The following is a 13,854-nucleotide window of genomic DNA, read 5'->3' as shown; positions in this document are numbered from 1 at the left end:
TAAGTGTATAATGTGAGGATTTGATACATGTATATATTGCTAAATGATTACTGCAGTGTCAGTTAACACATCCTTCACCTCACATAATTACCATTTTTTGTTGCTTATGTGGTAAAAGCAGTCAAGATATGTTCTCTTAGCAAGTGTTATAACTGTTAACTGGAAGTTTGCACCCTTAACCAACATCTCCCCATTTCCCTCACCCCCCTAGGCGCTGGCAACCACCATTCTACTCTGTTTCTATGGGTTTGACTTTTTTTTTTTTTTTTTTTTAAGATTCCACATATAAGTGATATCATGCAGTATTTGTCTTTCTCTATCTGGCTTGTTTCACTTAGTGTGATGCCCTCAAGTTTCATCCATGTTGTCACAAATGGCATGATTTCCTTCTCTTTTATGACTGAATAATATTCCATTTATATGTACCCCACATTTTCTTTATCCGTTCATCCATCAACACACTTAGGTTGTTTCCATGTCTTGGCTGTTGTGAATAGTGCTGCAGTGAACATGGGGTTGGATATCTCTTTGAGATACTGATTTCATTTCCTTTGGATACATACCTAGCAGTGGGGTTGCTGGCTCATATGGTAGTTCTAATTTTTCTTTTTTTTTTTTTGGCTGCGCCACGTGGCTTGTGGGATCTCAGTTCCCTGACCAGGGATTGAACGTGGGCCACAGCAGTGAAAGTGCCGCATCCTAACCGATAGGCCACCAGGGAATTCGCTAGTTCTGATTTTTTTGTGGAACCTCCATACTGTTTTCCATAGCGGCTGCACCAATTTACATTCCCACCAGCATTTGTTATCTCTTGTCTTTTTTGATGATGGCCATTCTAACAGGTGTGAGGTGATACCTCATTGTAGTTTTTATTTGCATTTTTCTAATAATTCGTGATGTTGAGCACCTTTTCATGTACTTGTTGGCCATTTGTATGTCCTCTTTGGGAAAATGTCTACTGGTGGGGCGGGGGCACTAGACCATTTTGATACTATGAGAGTCTTTGTAGGTGGTTTCTTGTCATTCTGTTACCTGTGGCTTTTGTCACCCACTTGAATATCTACTTTCTTACTTAATTCCCACATTCTCTTATTAACATATATGTTGAAATATCCCAACAATCCATGAGATGAAATGCCCATATCTTCCTTGAGTTGACATTATTTTTGTGAATGCCTAAGACAAATGTAAAAAAAAAAAAAACAAAACATTGAAAATTGATTCTCTTCTCTTTGAAAAACACTTAAGAATATTTATGAGCATCCTTCTGAAGACCTCAGTATTTTTATGACTTCAACCTCTTGTAAGGCACACTAGAAATTTTTCTGTTCATGTGTGGTGTAGGGTTCGTGTTCATCCAGGAATAGTTTCTATTAACAGTTCATTGACTGGAGATGATAACACACTTATAATATTTGTAGCCCATCTGCCCTTTATGAGAAAAGAAAAGCTACTGAGACTCAGAAAAAGTGTAAAAAAATTGACTCTGTGCTGTTATTGTTTGGAAACAAACTTCTGATCTTTGCCTGTGCAATAGTAAATCCTCGACACACGAGTGATAGAAATTGAATGATGTCAGAAGACGGTTCGCAGTAATGTCTTGGTTGTGATTTGGTGGATGACGGAAAGGAATGTGTCAGATTGCTGAATTTTTAAAAGAATAAACAGATGTCTCCAGGTCACTCAGAAAATCATCATCAGCATAGTAACTTTTATATGACCCGTTAACTGCAAACTGGGATATGAGTAGGTATCATAGAATTGTCAAAATGGAAGGACCGTTCTCATTTCATTATAAAATTAGGAAACAGAGAGTAACTTGACACATCCAGAGCCCCACTTCCTGCTCGTGGCAGCCCGGGAGCCAGCATGCAGGAGAGCCGGTTGTCACTCTGTTGTGTGTCCTGTGGTCGCCGGCTGGCCTGCGGGAGAGTGTGGAGGGCATCACGCTGCCCCGTCATTGTCCCCCGCGCTTGCATCTGTTAGATGTCTCTGGCTGCCAAGCCTACATTTGTTCCTCTACACGGTGATGCCAGCTTTTCTTTTGGTCCCGACCCCGGAGATCTGTGTAATTTGTACTGCTATAGAATTTTATTATCCAAGTAGATTTCCCTTTAGATTTTCAGTGAACTCAGTGTAATGTACTGTATTTGCAGTAAGGCTTTCAGGCACCATCCCTCCTGTGGGTGACTAAGTGTAGTGCAGTTGGGGGACAGTCCTGTACACCAGTGGATTCCTCACAGTTTGGCCAGAGGTTGACTAGAGGGACTGAGCTGATGCAGCTGATGATACACGAGCGATGTAAACAGCAGGGCGGTTACGCGAGAGGCCGGGAGCTGCGGTGAGTTGTGGTCACAGGGGATGTGGGCCCGGTGGTCCAAGCTTTTCAAGAGAGGTCAGAAATGTGGATTAAGGCAAGATATTCAAGATTTTTTTTTTTTAAATGACACTGTGAAAGCCAAGGAAAACATTTGTAAGCCAGACTTTAGCCTGTAGATTGCTTCCTTAATTTAGGTGAATTTATGAATGACAGAAGATCCATTTCAGATTTTTAGGGATGATGGAAATATTACGATTATATTTCTGATCTTCGGTGATTAAGGGAAATAATTGTGCCCTCCTATTAGTGCTCCTGGATGCCTCATTCCTTTAAGAACCCTCTTCTGGGGAATTCCCTGGCCTAGGTCCCTAAAGCATGTGTCCCTTTTTCTCGGCAGCTGAGGTGTTCAGCTCTTTCAGCTTATCTAGGATTGTGAGTACTGAGGGCGTCTCAGTGGTGGCTGAGAGCTGTTCCTCAGGTGATAGACCTGATGGTAAATCTGCCTCAGTTTCCTTTCCTTTGGCTGCACTCGACAGCAGGGCACAGCTCCAGCTTAAATACACCCATTACTCAGATGTATTCTCCATCCTCCCTTTGCTGTAGAAGAAAGGAGAGGTGTTTTGTGTGTGGTTTGTTTCTTTGATGTGTGACCAGTATGAGTCACTTAAATCATATATACTGAGATGCGCTTTGCTTCCAGAGGTGGTCCTCAGAGCGTCCTGGATACAAATAGATGCGGGAGAAAAGGATGTGCTGTTGGTCAAGTTTACTTTTTATTAGTAATTATGATGGTGGTACTACTAGTAACTAGTATGTGCCACACACTTTACGTTTTTCTCGTATTATTTTATCTAAATTTCAAATCAGTCCTGTAATCTGAACGATTCGAACCTGCGTCCCTTTTCTTTCTACTATCCTTCCGTACACTGAGAATCGTCTCTAAGGGAGTCTAAAACAAAGCGATGCAGTCACTCAGCCTCAGTTGGAATAGATCTTTGCATTGCATTATCTTTCCTGTTAGCATGGAAGGGACATCTGCATTAGGCACAAGGGCTCCTTCAGGCAATTTTAAACTCATACTAGTAATTGCGGCTTTTTAAGGGAGAGGGCACTGAGTTTTGCTCGCCAAGAGCCCTCGGGGTTACTCAGTTGGATCAAAAATGTGAGAGGACCACGAGAAATGAGATGAGTCGCAGGCGAGAAGTGGAGCCGGAGTGGGGCTCTTAGGGTCCCAGGCTCTTGTGTGTGTCTGTAGCTGCAGAGGGGTGTTTCTGGGTGAGCGTCCCACGGGCGCTCTTCTGTGGTGACCGCACAAAGCCAGCTCATGGGCGGTTACCCAGCGAGGACCCCAGGAACCGTGCAGGCAGCTTCAGCAAGGGCAGCTGCAGGCAGCCTCACCTGGATGTAAAAGTTAGATTTGGGCGATGCAAGTGTTTCTCATGTGAGCAGTATTCCGAAAGGTGTCCGGAAAGAAGACGAGCAGATCCCAAGAAGGCAAGCAGGTGTTCATTGCTCAGTTTATGTGTTTTGGGACTTTTAACAAGATTTCCCCTTTTCTAAATTTTCTAGGGAATTCCCTGGCGGTCTGGTGGTTAGGACCCGGCGCTTTCAAGTGCCGGGCCCGGGTTCCGTCTCTGGTCCGGGAACTGGGATCCCATACGCCATGCGGTGCAGCCAAACAAAAACCAAAAAACAAAACAAAAAATAAATAAATAAGTTTTCTATGTAATGTGTATTACTTTAGTATTTACATAAAATGAAAAGTAATATTTAAAAAATACAAACATGCTTGCTTTTTACATATGTTAGAGGAATCTATAATAGTGTATTTTTGTTTCTTACATGATTTTACATTGTTTTTTGTAATAAGTCTGTCTTTTAAAATACTTTTTTTTTTAAACCTAGGGACTCCTTTCCATTTGATCAGCAATTTAACATTTTGATGAGATTTATTGTGGATCAAACCCAAACTCCTAACCTCAAGGTCAGTAACTATTTGTCATTACAGTGCAACCTCTAGAAGTCAAATTTGCTTAAAATATGCTTGTTTATACATGACTCATATTTGGCTATTGTGAGTAAATCTGCTGTGAGCAACATGTTTCCATTTCTCTTGGTTCAGTACATAGTAGAGAAGTTGCTGGTTTATTGGGTAGGGACATGCTTAACTTTATTTTAAACTGCCAAAATGGTTATATCAAATTATATTCCTACCAGCGGTGTCTGAGAACTCCAATCGTTCCACATCCTTACCAACATTTGGGCATTATTACAATGTTTCACATGAATATTTAATGTAGAAATTTTTGATGTGTTAAAATAGGTATCTTATCAGAATGTTTTTCATATTAACATCGTAACACATGAAAAATGAATTGTGACATGTTTTATAAACATCATACCTGTAAGAACAAACGAATGGTATTTGAAGGAGGACGTGCTCCTTTGAATGGCATCAGGTACATTGTCTGTTCTTCCATCACTAATTTTGCTGAGGTTTTTAGGAGAGGCCCAATAAAAAGTAACCCTTTTCTCCCTGAGGTCAAAACCAAGTGAGACCTCGGTGGGGAAGTTAGAGCAGAATTGTCAGCTTGAATTACCCTCAGTGCTGCCTTGCAAGACCTGGCCTAGAGTGGCTGAAAAGTAAAACTCGCACCGAGTTGTACTTGCCCCGCGGTCGGTGGCAGAGCTGGAGGTCCCCCTGGTGCCTCCACCCCTCACCCCTCCGTGGGCTCCTGCCCGGCACGTGTCTTGCGGCGTCGGTGAGGAGCAGAGCCTTCCTTCTCTGCAGGCCCGGCAGCCACAGAGAGCAGGGGGTTAGGCTGCAGGCCCCCCTTCTGTTCCCAGGCTTCCCTGGGAAGCACCTCATGCTTTTTCCCTGCTGGAGGCCCCTGCGTGTAGGAACATAAGTCCAGGAGAGAGGCGGTCTCCCCTCAGTACTGTGTACTCTCCTCTGAGCACCAGTTAAGAGTTCTGTTCAAAGATTTATAAAGTGTACTTACCATTTATAATCGGCTGGATCTTTCAGGTCAAAGTTGCAATCCTGAAGTACATCGAGTCTCTCGCCAGGCAGATGGACCCAACAGATTTCATAAACTCTAGTGAGACAAGGCTTGCTGTTTCTAGAATTATAACCTGGACGACAGAACCAAAGAGTTCAGACGTGAGAAAGGTATGTCCTTAGGCGCGTGTCACGAAGAGGAATTTATGGGAACTTGTAAACCACCCACAAACCTACACGCAAACCACTGTCGCTCCTTTTCTAGGAAACCAAGGCTCTGCTCCTGTCCCTCCAGCTCTGTCTAGTTGGAGTCTCTGAAGATCAAAATGAAAATCTGAAATCTTGTATCATGGGAGACACCCTGATACCAAGATGTTGTGTTGTTGTTTTTTTTTTTTTTTCAATCACCTGAAGAGAAATATTTGCTATTTTCTTCTGAAATGGCACATTGAAAGGCATATAACACAGTGGAGGGAGCACAGGACCCTGTTATTTCTGTTCCTAGGTAGTATTCTGCCTTAGGACTACTATGAAGATGAATTCATATATGTTAAAAGCATGATCAATTCCTGACAGGTTATAAGCACGCAGGAAGTGGCTAAGTTATCGCTCTCTTTGTTGTTTCTATTATTCTCTTCCTGTCAGGCCATTGTTCTTTTACTTTATATGTAAACAAACTAGCCTTTCAAAGTTACTGTTAAAAACCAGATTTCTTAGTTCTGGTTTCAGACTAAAAGTACTTGATTTTGGTTACTTGTGTGTAATCATGAACCTTGCTTTTTTTTTTTTCTTTTCTTTTTTCCCCGTAGTATACTCCTTCCACCGCCATCCGTACCAAAATAGTCCTTTGGCCTTGGGGTAGAGTTGGTATCGTGGACCACTTGGGTCAAGGCAGGGTTAAGGATGATTCCAAGAGGTAGTTAGCAAGGTTGTTGTGGTTCCAAATGCCCCTGAACACCTAGCTCCTGCTCTAATGGAATCCAAGGAAGGGAACCAAAGAATCACCTGCAGGGTTTCTTTGGGAGAGGGTCACAGCCAATGTAATTCTCTAGCCATTGTACAGTAATAAACTGAGTTGTCCAAGGTCAAAGAAACAAGGATGAATTTTATTAAAGCACTCATTCAAAATTACCGTTCTAATAGAAAATAATGTTTTTGATTTATGATCCGTTTGTAAAATGTTTCAATATTTATTGAAAGAGCATTTTACTGGCAACCTTTAATTTAACCATTAAGCCTCTTTGGGACTAGGGAGGTACACTGGGAGGTGATGGCATGATTTGGTTGATTGGAACGTCAGAAAGAGATATTTGTGTTACAGTTTTCAAAGTCACAGATCAACCAAGAAATACAAGAGCCCAAGTACAACTTCCTATGTTTAGGCATAACACGCTGAGTTACGTACGTGTGTCTATCTGAGTATGTGTTTTTGTAACTGAAAGTTACTGAAGTGTCCCCTCCCGTGGGGCTGGAAGATGTTTTAGACATGCACGTTATCATGATTCGGGCCTGTATGGGAACAGCCAGCTTTGGTCATTATGGCTGCTTTCTCTGGACATGCACATTAAACATTTGAACTCGGATTTATTGTCCTAACCTTTCTAATCAGGACACTAGAGGAATGTTTTTCCTTGAGTTATCTAGCCTGGGGCATCAAAACACTCAACTTACTTTATACTAGCTCAAGTCAGGTGTGGTTAGAATGTTGACTGCCGAGGTCACATGACTCATTTACTGTTCGGTCTCTAACTCTTTTAGGTTACTTTGGATCATACAGCGCTGCTGTGTGATCTGGTCTCCACTGGTGTCTGCCTCCAGTGTCTGCCCGTACGTCTTCCCCTTCCCCATCGTGAGGACTGCCAAACACCCCACCTTCAGGCTGAGGTCAAACCTGGGCTCTGGGACAGTAATCCCGGCCCCTCAGAGGAAGCTGAAAAGCTTTACGTCAGTAGTTCTCAGTCCTGGCTGCAATGAAAACTAACCTAGATTGCTGTGCTCTCCCCGAAGTCACTTGGCTTCACTGGTACAGAGTGGAGTGTGGGCGTTGCTCTGTGTCTGGCCAGGGCTCCTTCCACTCTTGGCTGATTTTTAATGCAGTGTTGAGGCCCATCAGTTTAGACCGTTCCCCTGGGACTGAACCTCGGGCACGCAAGCTGCTGACATAGTCTTGACCTGGTTGCCGCTGATTCTCTGGGGAATTTGAGATGTGTCCTAAAGATGGTCTAAATGAATGTAGTGCCTAAGTAAATTAAAATACTTAGAAATTGTGATATGGTATATATCACTCTGTGCTAAGATTTTAAATTGTCATTACTATTATTTTAAAGCTGCAAGGAAAGAAAACAGGCACCTTTTTCATCTGGATAATTTAGTGCACTAAAGATTTGCTTGCTTATCTCTTCTAAGTAGACATATGTTTTGCCTCACCTGTAATTTGCAGAGTTACTAAAAGGTTGTATCAGGTGCTAGGGAAATCTTGGCGATTTTCATGATCAGAAAAGCACTTTCCGATCATGAACCAAGTTCTCCTGTTGGTGTCCTGACTTAATTTCCTAAGAGTAGGGCGAGGTTACATTCTAAATACTAGAAGAGCCCTACAGTCTGAAATCTATGCAGGAAACTCCCATACTGGCCCTGTCCTCGGAGAATATTAACTTTATACGAACAATACTCGGGAAGTTTGCAGGCAGTGCAGCTCCTGCCATGTATCTCCTATTTGGGAAAGCACTTCAGACACATTTTAAGCTGACACAACTCCGATTTACTGACTTCAGTGTTTTTGATATTTTATTTCTCTTTTTATTGTCAGTGTTCTGGGGTGTTTCCTCTCAGAGCCAGTCGGGTGTTTGAATATTTAAGATGTTGAGGAGGGAGGAAACACAACCTAAACCAAAGCACGAGCCAGTCATCAGGAGGCACGCTTGCCTGTCTGGGACTGACTTGGATGGATGGAGAAGCCCCACCTGGCTTTAACTGGCCTGCTTTATTCCCAAAGTAACCTTTTCCATTTTTTACGTATGGGAGTCCTGAGAGTTGTGTTGACCAAACTACACAGACATACACTGGACCTTTCCTTTTTCTTTTTTTTTTTAACATCTTTATTGGAGTATAATTACTTTACAGTGTTGTGTTACTTTCTGCTGTATAACAAACTGAATCAGCTATACATATACATATATCCCCATATCCCCTCCCTCTTGCGTCTCCCTCCCACCCTCCCTATCCCACCCCTCTAGGAGGTCACAGAGCACCGAGCTGATCTCCCTGTGCTCTGCGGCTGCTTCCCACTAGCTATCTGTTTTACATTTGATAGTGTAGATATGTCCATCCTGCTCTCTCACTTCATCCCAACTTACCCTTCCCCCTCCCTCCTGTGTCCTCAAGTCCATTCTCTACGTCTGCGTCTTTATTCCTGTGCTGCCCTTAGGTTCTTCACAATCTTTTTTTTTTTTTTTTTTTTTAGATTCCATATATGTGTGTTAGCATACGGTATTTGTTTTTCTCTTTCTGACTTACTTCACTCCGTATGACAGACTCTAGGTCCATCCACCTCACTACAAATAACTCAAGTTTCGTTTCTTTTTATGGCTGAGTAATATTCCAGTGTATATATGTGCCACATCTTCTTTATCCACTCATCTGTTGATGGACACTTCGGTTGCTTCCATGTCCTGACTATTGTAAATAGTGCTGCAATGAATATTGGGGTACACGTGTCTTTTTGAATTATGGTTTTCTCAGGGTATATGCCCAGTAGTGGGATTGCTGGGTCATATGGTAGTTCTCTTTGTAGTTTTTAAAGGAACATCCATACTGTTCTCCATAATGACTGTATCAGTTTACATTCCCACCAGCAGTGCAAGAGGGTTCCCTTTTCTCCACACCCTCTCCAACATTTATTGTTTGTAGATTTTTTGATGATGGCCATTCTGACCATTGTGAGGTGATACCTCATTGTAGTTTTGATTTGCATTTCTCTAATGATTAATGATGTTGAGCATTCTTTCATGTGTTTGTTGGCAATCTGTATATCTTCTTTGGAGAAATCACTAGACCTTTCTTAATGCACTGTGTCTGTATTAGGATAATACAGTGTATTCTAGAGTTGACCTCTGTTGACTTCTGCCTCTGCTACTTTTTATCGGTGTGAACAAGTAGTTTAACCTCTGAATCCTTGTTTATTATCCGTGAAATGGGAATCATGATATTTGCTTTAGGCACTGTCGGGAGGACCAAGTGCAATAAAGCATATAAAAACCTAGATAGATACTGCTTTGTTTGTTGTTGTAGCTTCAGCTGTTAACTGCTTGAGGGTTGCTTTAGTTTTGCTGCTGGTCCAAATATTTTCCAGCGTTAGGAAGATTTTTTTCCCATCAGGCAAAGGGAATGCGGTAATGACAATAGAAATTTTAATGGTATGTTTACATTTTAGGGTTCAGAATCCCTGTATGTTTCCTTATCATACGTGATTCTCTAACACTGCGCACCTGCTTTGTCAAGTGAACTAACAGATGTATGAGCCCCCAGATGTTGTTTTGAGAAAGGTGGGAGATAAAGACGTGGCAAAGAAAATTAGAGGTTATAGAGATGCTGTTTCCTGGAGCAGGAAAAGTATATAAATAGCCTTCAAAAGTCGACATTTCTAATTGAAAAAAATTTTAAATCTCTGATTATATATAGGCAGCGTGTCCTAATCTAAAAGCTCAGACTTTTACCATCAAATAAGATTTGAACCTCAGCTGAATATGACTGCCTCGCTCAAGTCTCATTTTGATCTGTTTGCAAAAACACTGCTACTTCCAGGAGGGGTTGTGATGATTATGAAGGACTTAGCAAATGATGGAGGTTTAACACTGGCAGTTCCTGTTATTATTGTTAAGGGTACTGTTACTGTTCCGTTATTATTCATAGACTTTCGGATTGTATAATCTCTCTCTATGTATATGATTTTAGAAAAGAAGCCAAATACCTTACCAATAACCATGGTTTTGAGCGCGTGCTTCTTGTCTCTGATTAAACCCTACCCCTTTCCTGTTTGTCCGTCCCCGCTTCAGCGTAGTCGAATAGGTGAGGATTTCCCCACTAGGTCAGCCTCCACCTGCTCTGGGCCTGGAGAAGGAAACTTGGAAGAAAATTGTAAACAGGTAGATTTAAAACTGTGTACTAACTTGCAAAAAGACACTTCACTGTTTGCATTGAGATTGTTACTCCTGATTACCCTTGTGAAGACACTGAGAAGATTTTGAAGAACCCTAAAATTAACATAATACTACGTGAGCCAGAGCGTGCGTGCGCGTGCGTGCGTGCACCTGTGTAAATGTTGTGTTCTGGTGTGTTTTATGATTAACTGCCTTCCCAAAGAAATAGCCACGTTGCAGACAGGCTTCTACCATATTTTAACAAAATAGCAATGGAGGGATACTAAATTTAAAATGTCAGAAGGTTTTGAAATACCTTCTCTTTGGTGGTTTTTCTAAAGCAATTTTAATCACAATCTGAAGGGAGCAGTAATATTTGTTTAATAAATTTAAAAAGCCCTCTCTTCTCAAATTTTAAGTTTTCCATAATTAACACTGACACTGAAACATTTGTCAAAGTTTTATTGATCTCCTGTCTGGAAGAATCCTTTTCTGCTGTGAGGCACACGGCATTCAAGGCCATCGAGAGCCTGCAGGTTCTTTTCAGACACTAGCAGTGAGATTTGAAGGCCCTTTTACCCTCATCCCCCAAGTTCTGCTGTAGGGGCACAAGTGAGAGTCATTTCCTTTTAGGTCGCCATTTGATCTTTAAAGTACGTCGCCCCAGAGTTGCCCGTTAGAAAACGTCAGCAGCAGAGGTTTTGGTCTGGCTTTTCAATGGCCCTTCCTCACGTGGGGCAAGAGCTCCAAGTTGGGACAGCGACACCCTCTGGTTTTGGGCTCATTATTGAACACGAGCTCTGCCCCAGGCTTTTTTAAATGAATCTCTGCAGCCCATCCCCATATTTGGAATTATTCCTGCAGTGAGAGCATATTGATGGTAACGATAAACATAAGCCAGTTGTCATCCTTGCCGGGACATTCTGGTATTCAGACTCCTCACTGATACAGGGAGTTGTAGATAAAATGTTTCAGGATCATAACAGTCTCATTCCTTTTAAAACTTTGATGTGAAATCTTTTTAAAATAATACACTTCAATGATACTTTCCATCCATTTCTGGAGCTTGGGTTTCAGAAAAAGATTTTACTTTGAAAACAGCTTTAGGCCAGAGGGTTACGTTTGAAAACTAATAAAATCATTTACATTTTATATTTTGGAAAATGCAAAAACAAATTATATTCACTTATATGCGTAAATCACACACATACCATCTGTCCAACGAGTTATTTTCAGAATTCCCTGTCTTTCTATTTGATTTCTTATCAAAATTCAACTTCAGGGTTATTGAGAGAAGGTTCTTCAGTGGGTAGAAGTTGAAGTCTGCTGCGCTTTCTTCTCCCATATGACTAAATGTTAAGTAGCCACGAATTAGCACAGTCTCTAGGCCTGTCACCTTGCAGCCCTCTTGTTCCTAAACGATCCTACCAGTTTTATAATTTGCTTCATGGAAAACCCCAAGTAAATTTTTAGTATCATGTATCTTGTCATTCTGGGAAGAAATTAGGTCTAAAGACAGTGGCACATTTCACATAAAAACATACTATTCAAAAATGTAATAATACATTTAATAGTTTTCTAATGCCATTTGCAGTCAACAACAAAAAAAAAGTGGCTAAACTTTCTTACTAAATTGGTGATGCTGATTTTTTTTCCCTTGGCCAAAACTCAAGTCTGCTTCTTTGTTTCTCTTTGAAGTGCAGTGTTTTCTGCATGCATTTTTTTCTAACATCTAATAAAAAATTTTTTTTAGTGCACAGGTTCCTTTGCATGATTTGGGGAATTTGCTTTTATACAAATCATATTAACAGTGTGTTAAATTGATGGTGAAATAGATTTCTTCAGATAACGATTTGTTAAAACTGTTCCAATAATGACATGTAGAAATGTGTGTTTTAGTACAATCAATAATAATGTTTTTTGCCTGTCTTGTGAAAGTACACTGGCCCTTATGATTTAATTTGGTTGGAGAGGCTATTAATGACCATATTTGGAAGTCAAGGGAAAAAGTAAGATCCTTTTGCCCAATGCTGTGCTTAATAAATGCTTATGACATTATGAAAGATAGTTTTTTATTGTGTAAAATATGTTATTCTACTGATATTTCAAAATTTGTAATTAAGTTTTAATTTTGGTTAAATACATTTGGGTCTTTGGATTTTTTTGTTTTTTGTTTTTTTCCTTCTCCAGGTACAAAATAGTAATTTTATATTAACTGGACCTAGAATTAATTTTAACATTATAAAAGCATTGAAGTGGGTTTTTTTGTGGGTGTTTATTTCCAAAAATAAACATGTTTCTCTGTAATGCAAACATGTTTCTATGTAATATTCTATATAGTGGAAAAAATATTTAGGATAATTACTGCAATCCTAAATATTACAGTCTTTGGAAAAATAAATGTTTGCTTCTAGTCGAAAGAGTTTCATAATATGTTTTCCCTTCTTTTGACTCTTAGAAATTTGTAAGAAATGCCTGTTAGCACTAACTAAAATTTTCTTTTGGAATAGTTCTTCTAAATCAGAACCCTTGTAACTAACTCCGAGGGCGCTGTTTTCTAAGCTCGAGCACCATAGCAGGCATGTAGCTTGCTGGGGAAGCCTGGGTCTCACTGCTGGTGTTTCAGCTGCTTGCTCTTCCCCACTTTGCTGCTATAGCGACTACGAGCATATGTTGTCTCTAATAAAGAAAAGTAGAACATTTTCCAAAAGGCAGCAGAGTAGTAACTTTTTAATTCATACCATGTAAATCTAGTTTGCTTCCCAAAGACCGTCTCTGTCCTCAATTCATAGATGTAAAAGTAGGAGTTTTTCAGATGTACTTGAACTCTATTTCTAGTGTTTCTTAGTCACAAGGAAAAGTGGTTTTTCAAGATAACGCAGTGGTAGCTTGTTTAGAAACTTGTTCTTTCCAGGGTATGCCAGGAGCCTTGTCCGGTTCTGACTTACTAGAATGGACAATCTTAAGCCTTTTCACATTTTTTGATTGTTTCGTTTATGTACTCACCAGCTTTGTCCCTAGTGTTGGACAGCAGAGGAAAAAAGTTTCAGGAGTGCTGTTGTAAAATCCAAGGCCAGGGTGTTCAGTGAAACCAGGGCTTATTTTCCATATTGAAGTTTGGCTGTTTATAGTTGATGATGGTATTTCTCTAGGTGCTGTTTGTTTTTTTTTTATGGCACAGATGTCCTCTTATTATTTATTCTACTCATACAAAACAGATTTCTTTTAAAAAACAATTTTGGGAATTCCCTGGTGGTCCAGTGGTTAGGACTCCGTGCTTTCACTGCTGGGGGCCCGGGTTCAGTCCCTGGTCGGGGAGCTGAGATCCCGCAAGTCGCGCGGTGCGGCCAAAATATATAAATAAAAAAAATAAAGTAAAACAACTTTAATGAGCA

The 13,854-nt window shown here is 40.7% G+C and overlaps 1 protein-coding gene across 19 annotated transcripts in view; it reads left to right on the top strand.

Moving 5' to 3' along the window:
• The window catches only part of CLASP1 (cytoplasmic linker associated protein 1), a 261,428-nt gene that overhangs the window by 202,697 nt on the left and 44,877 nt on the right, over window positions 1–13,854 (top strand). For all 19 annotated transcript variants that reach the window (XM_059927669.1, XM_059927668.1, XM_059927673.1 and 16 more), the window contains 2 exons: window positions 4,226–4,304; window positions 5,349–5,492. In XM_059927669.1, coding sequence (XP_059783652.1) covers window positions 4,226–4,304; window positions 5,349–5,492 — 223 coding nt within the window. The remainder of the gene's footprint in view (window positions 1–4,225; window positions 4,305–5,348; window positions 5,493–13,854) is intronic.

The sequence above is a fragment of the Balaenoptera ricei genome, chromosome 7, assembly GCF_028023285.1.
Source record: "Balaenoptera ricei isolate mBalRic1 chromosome 7, mBalRic1.hap2, whole genome shotgun sequence".
Classification (NCBI taxonomy): Eukaryota; Metazoa; Chordata; class Mammalia; order Artiodactyla; family Balaenopteridae; genus Balaenoptera; species Balaenoptera ricei.
Note: the sequence above shows the minus strand (reverse complement) of the source record. Positions and strands in the feature narration are given on the sequence as shown.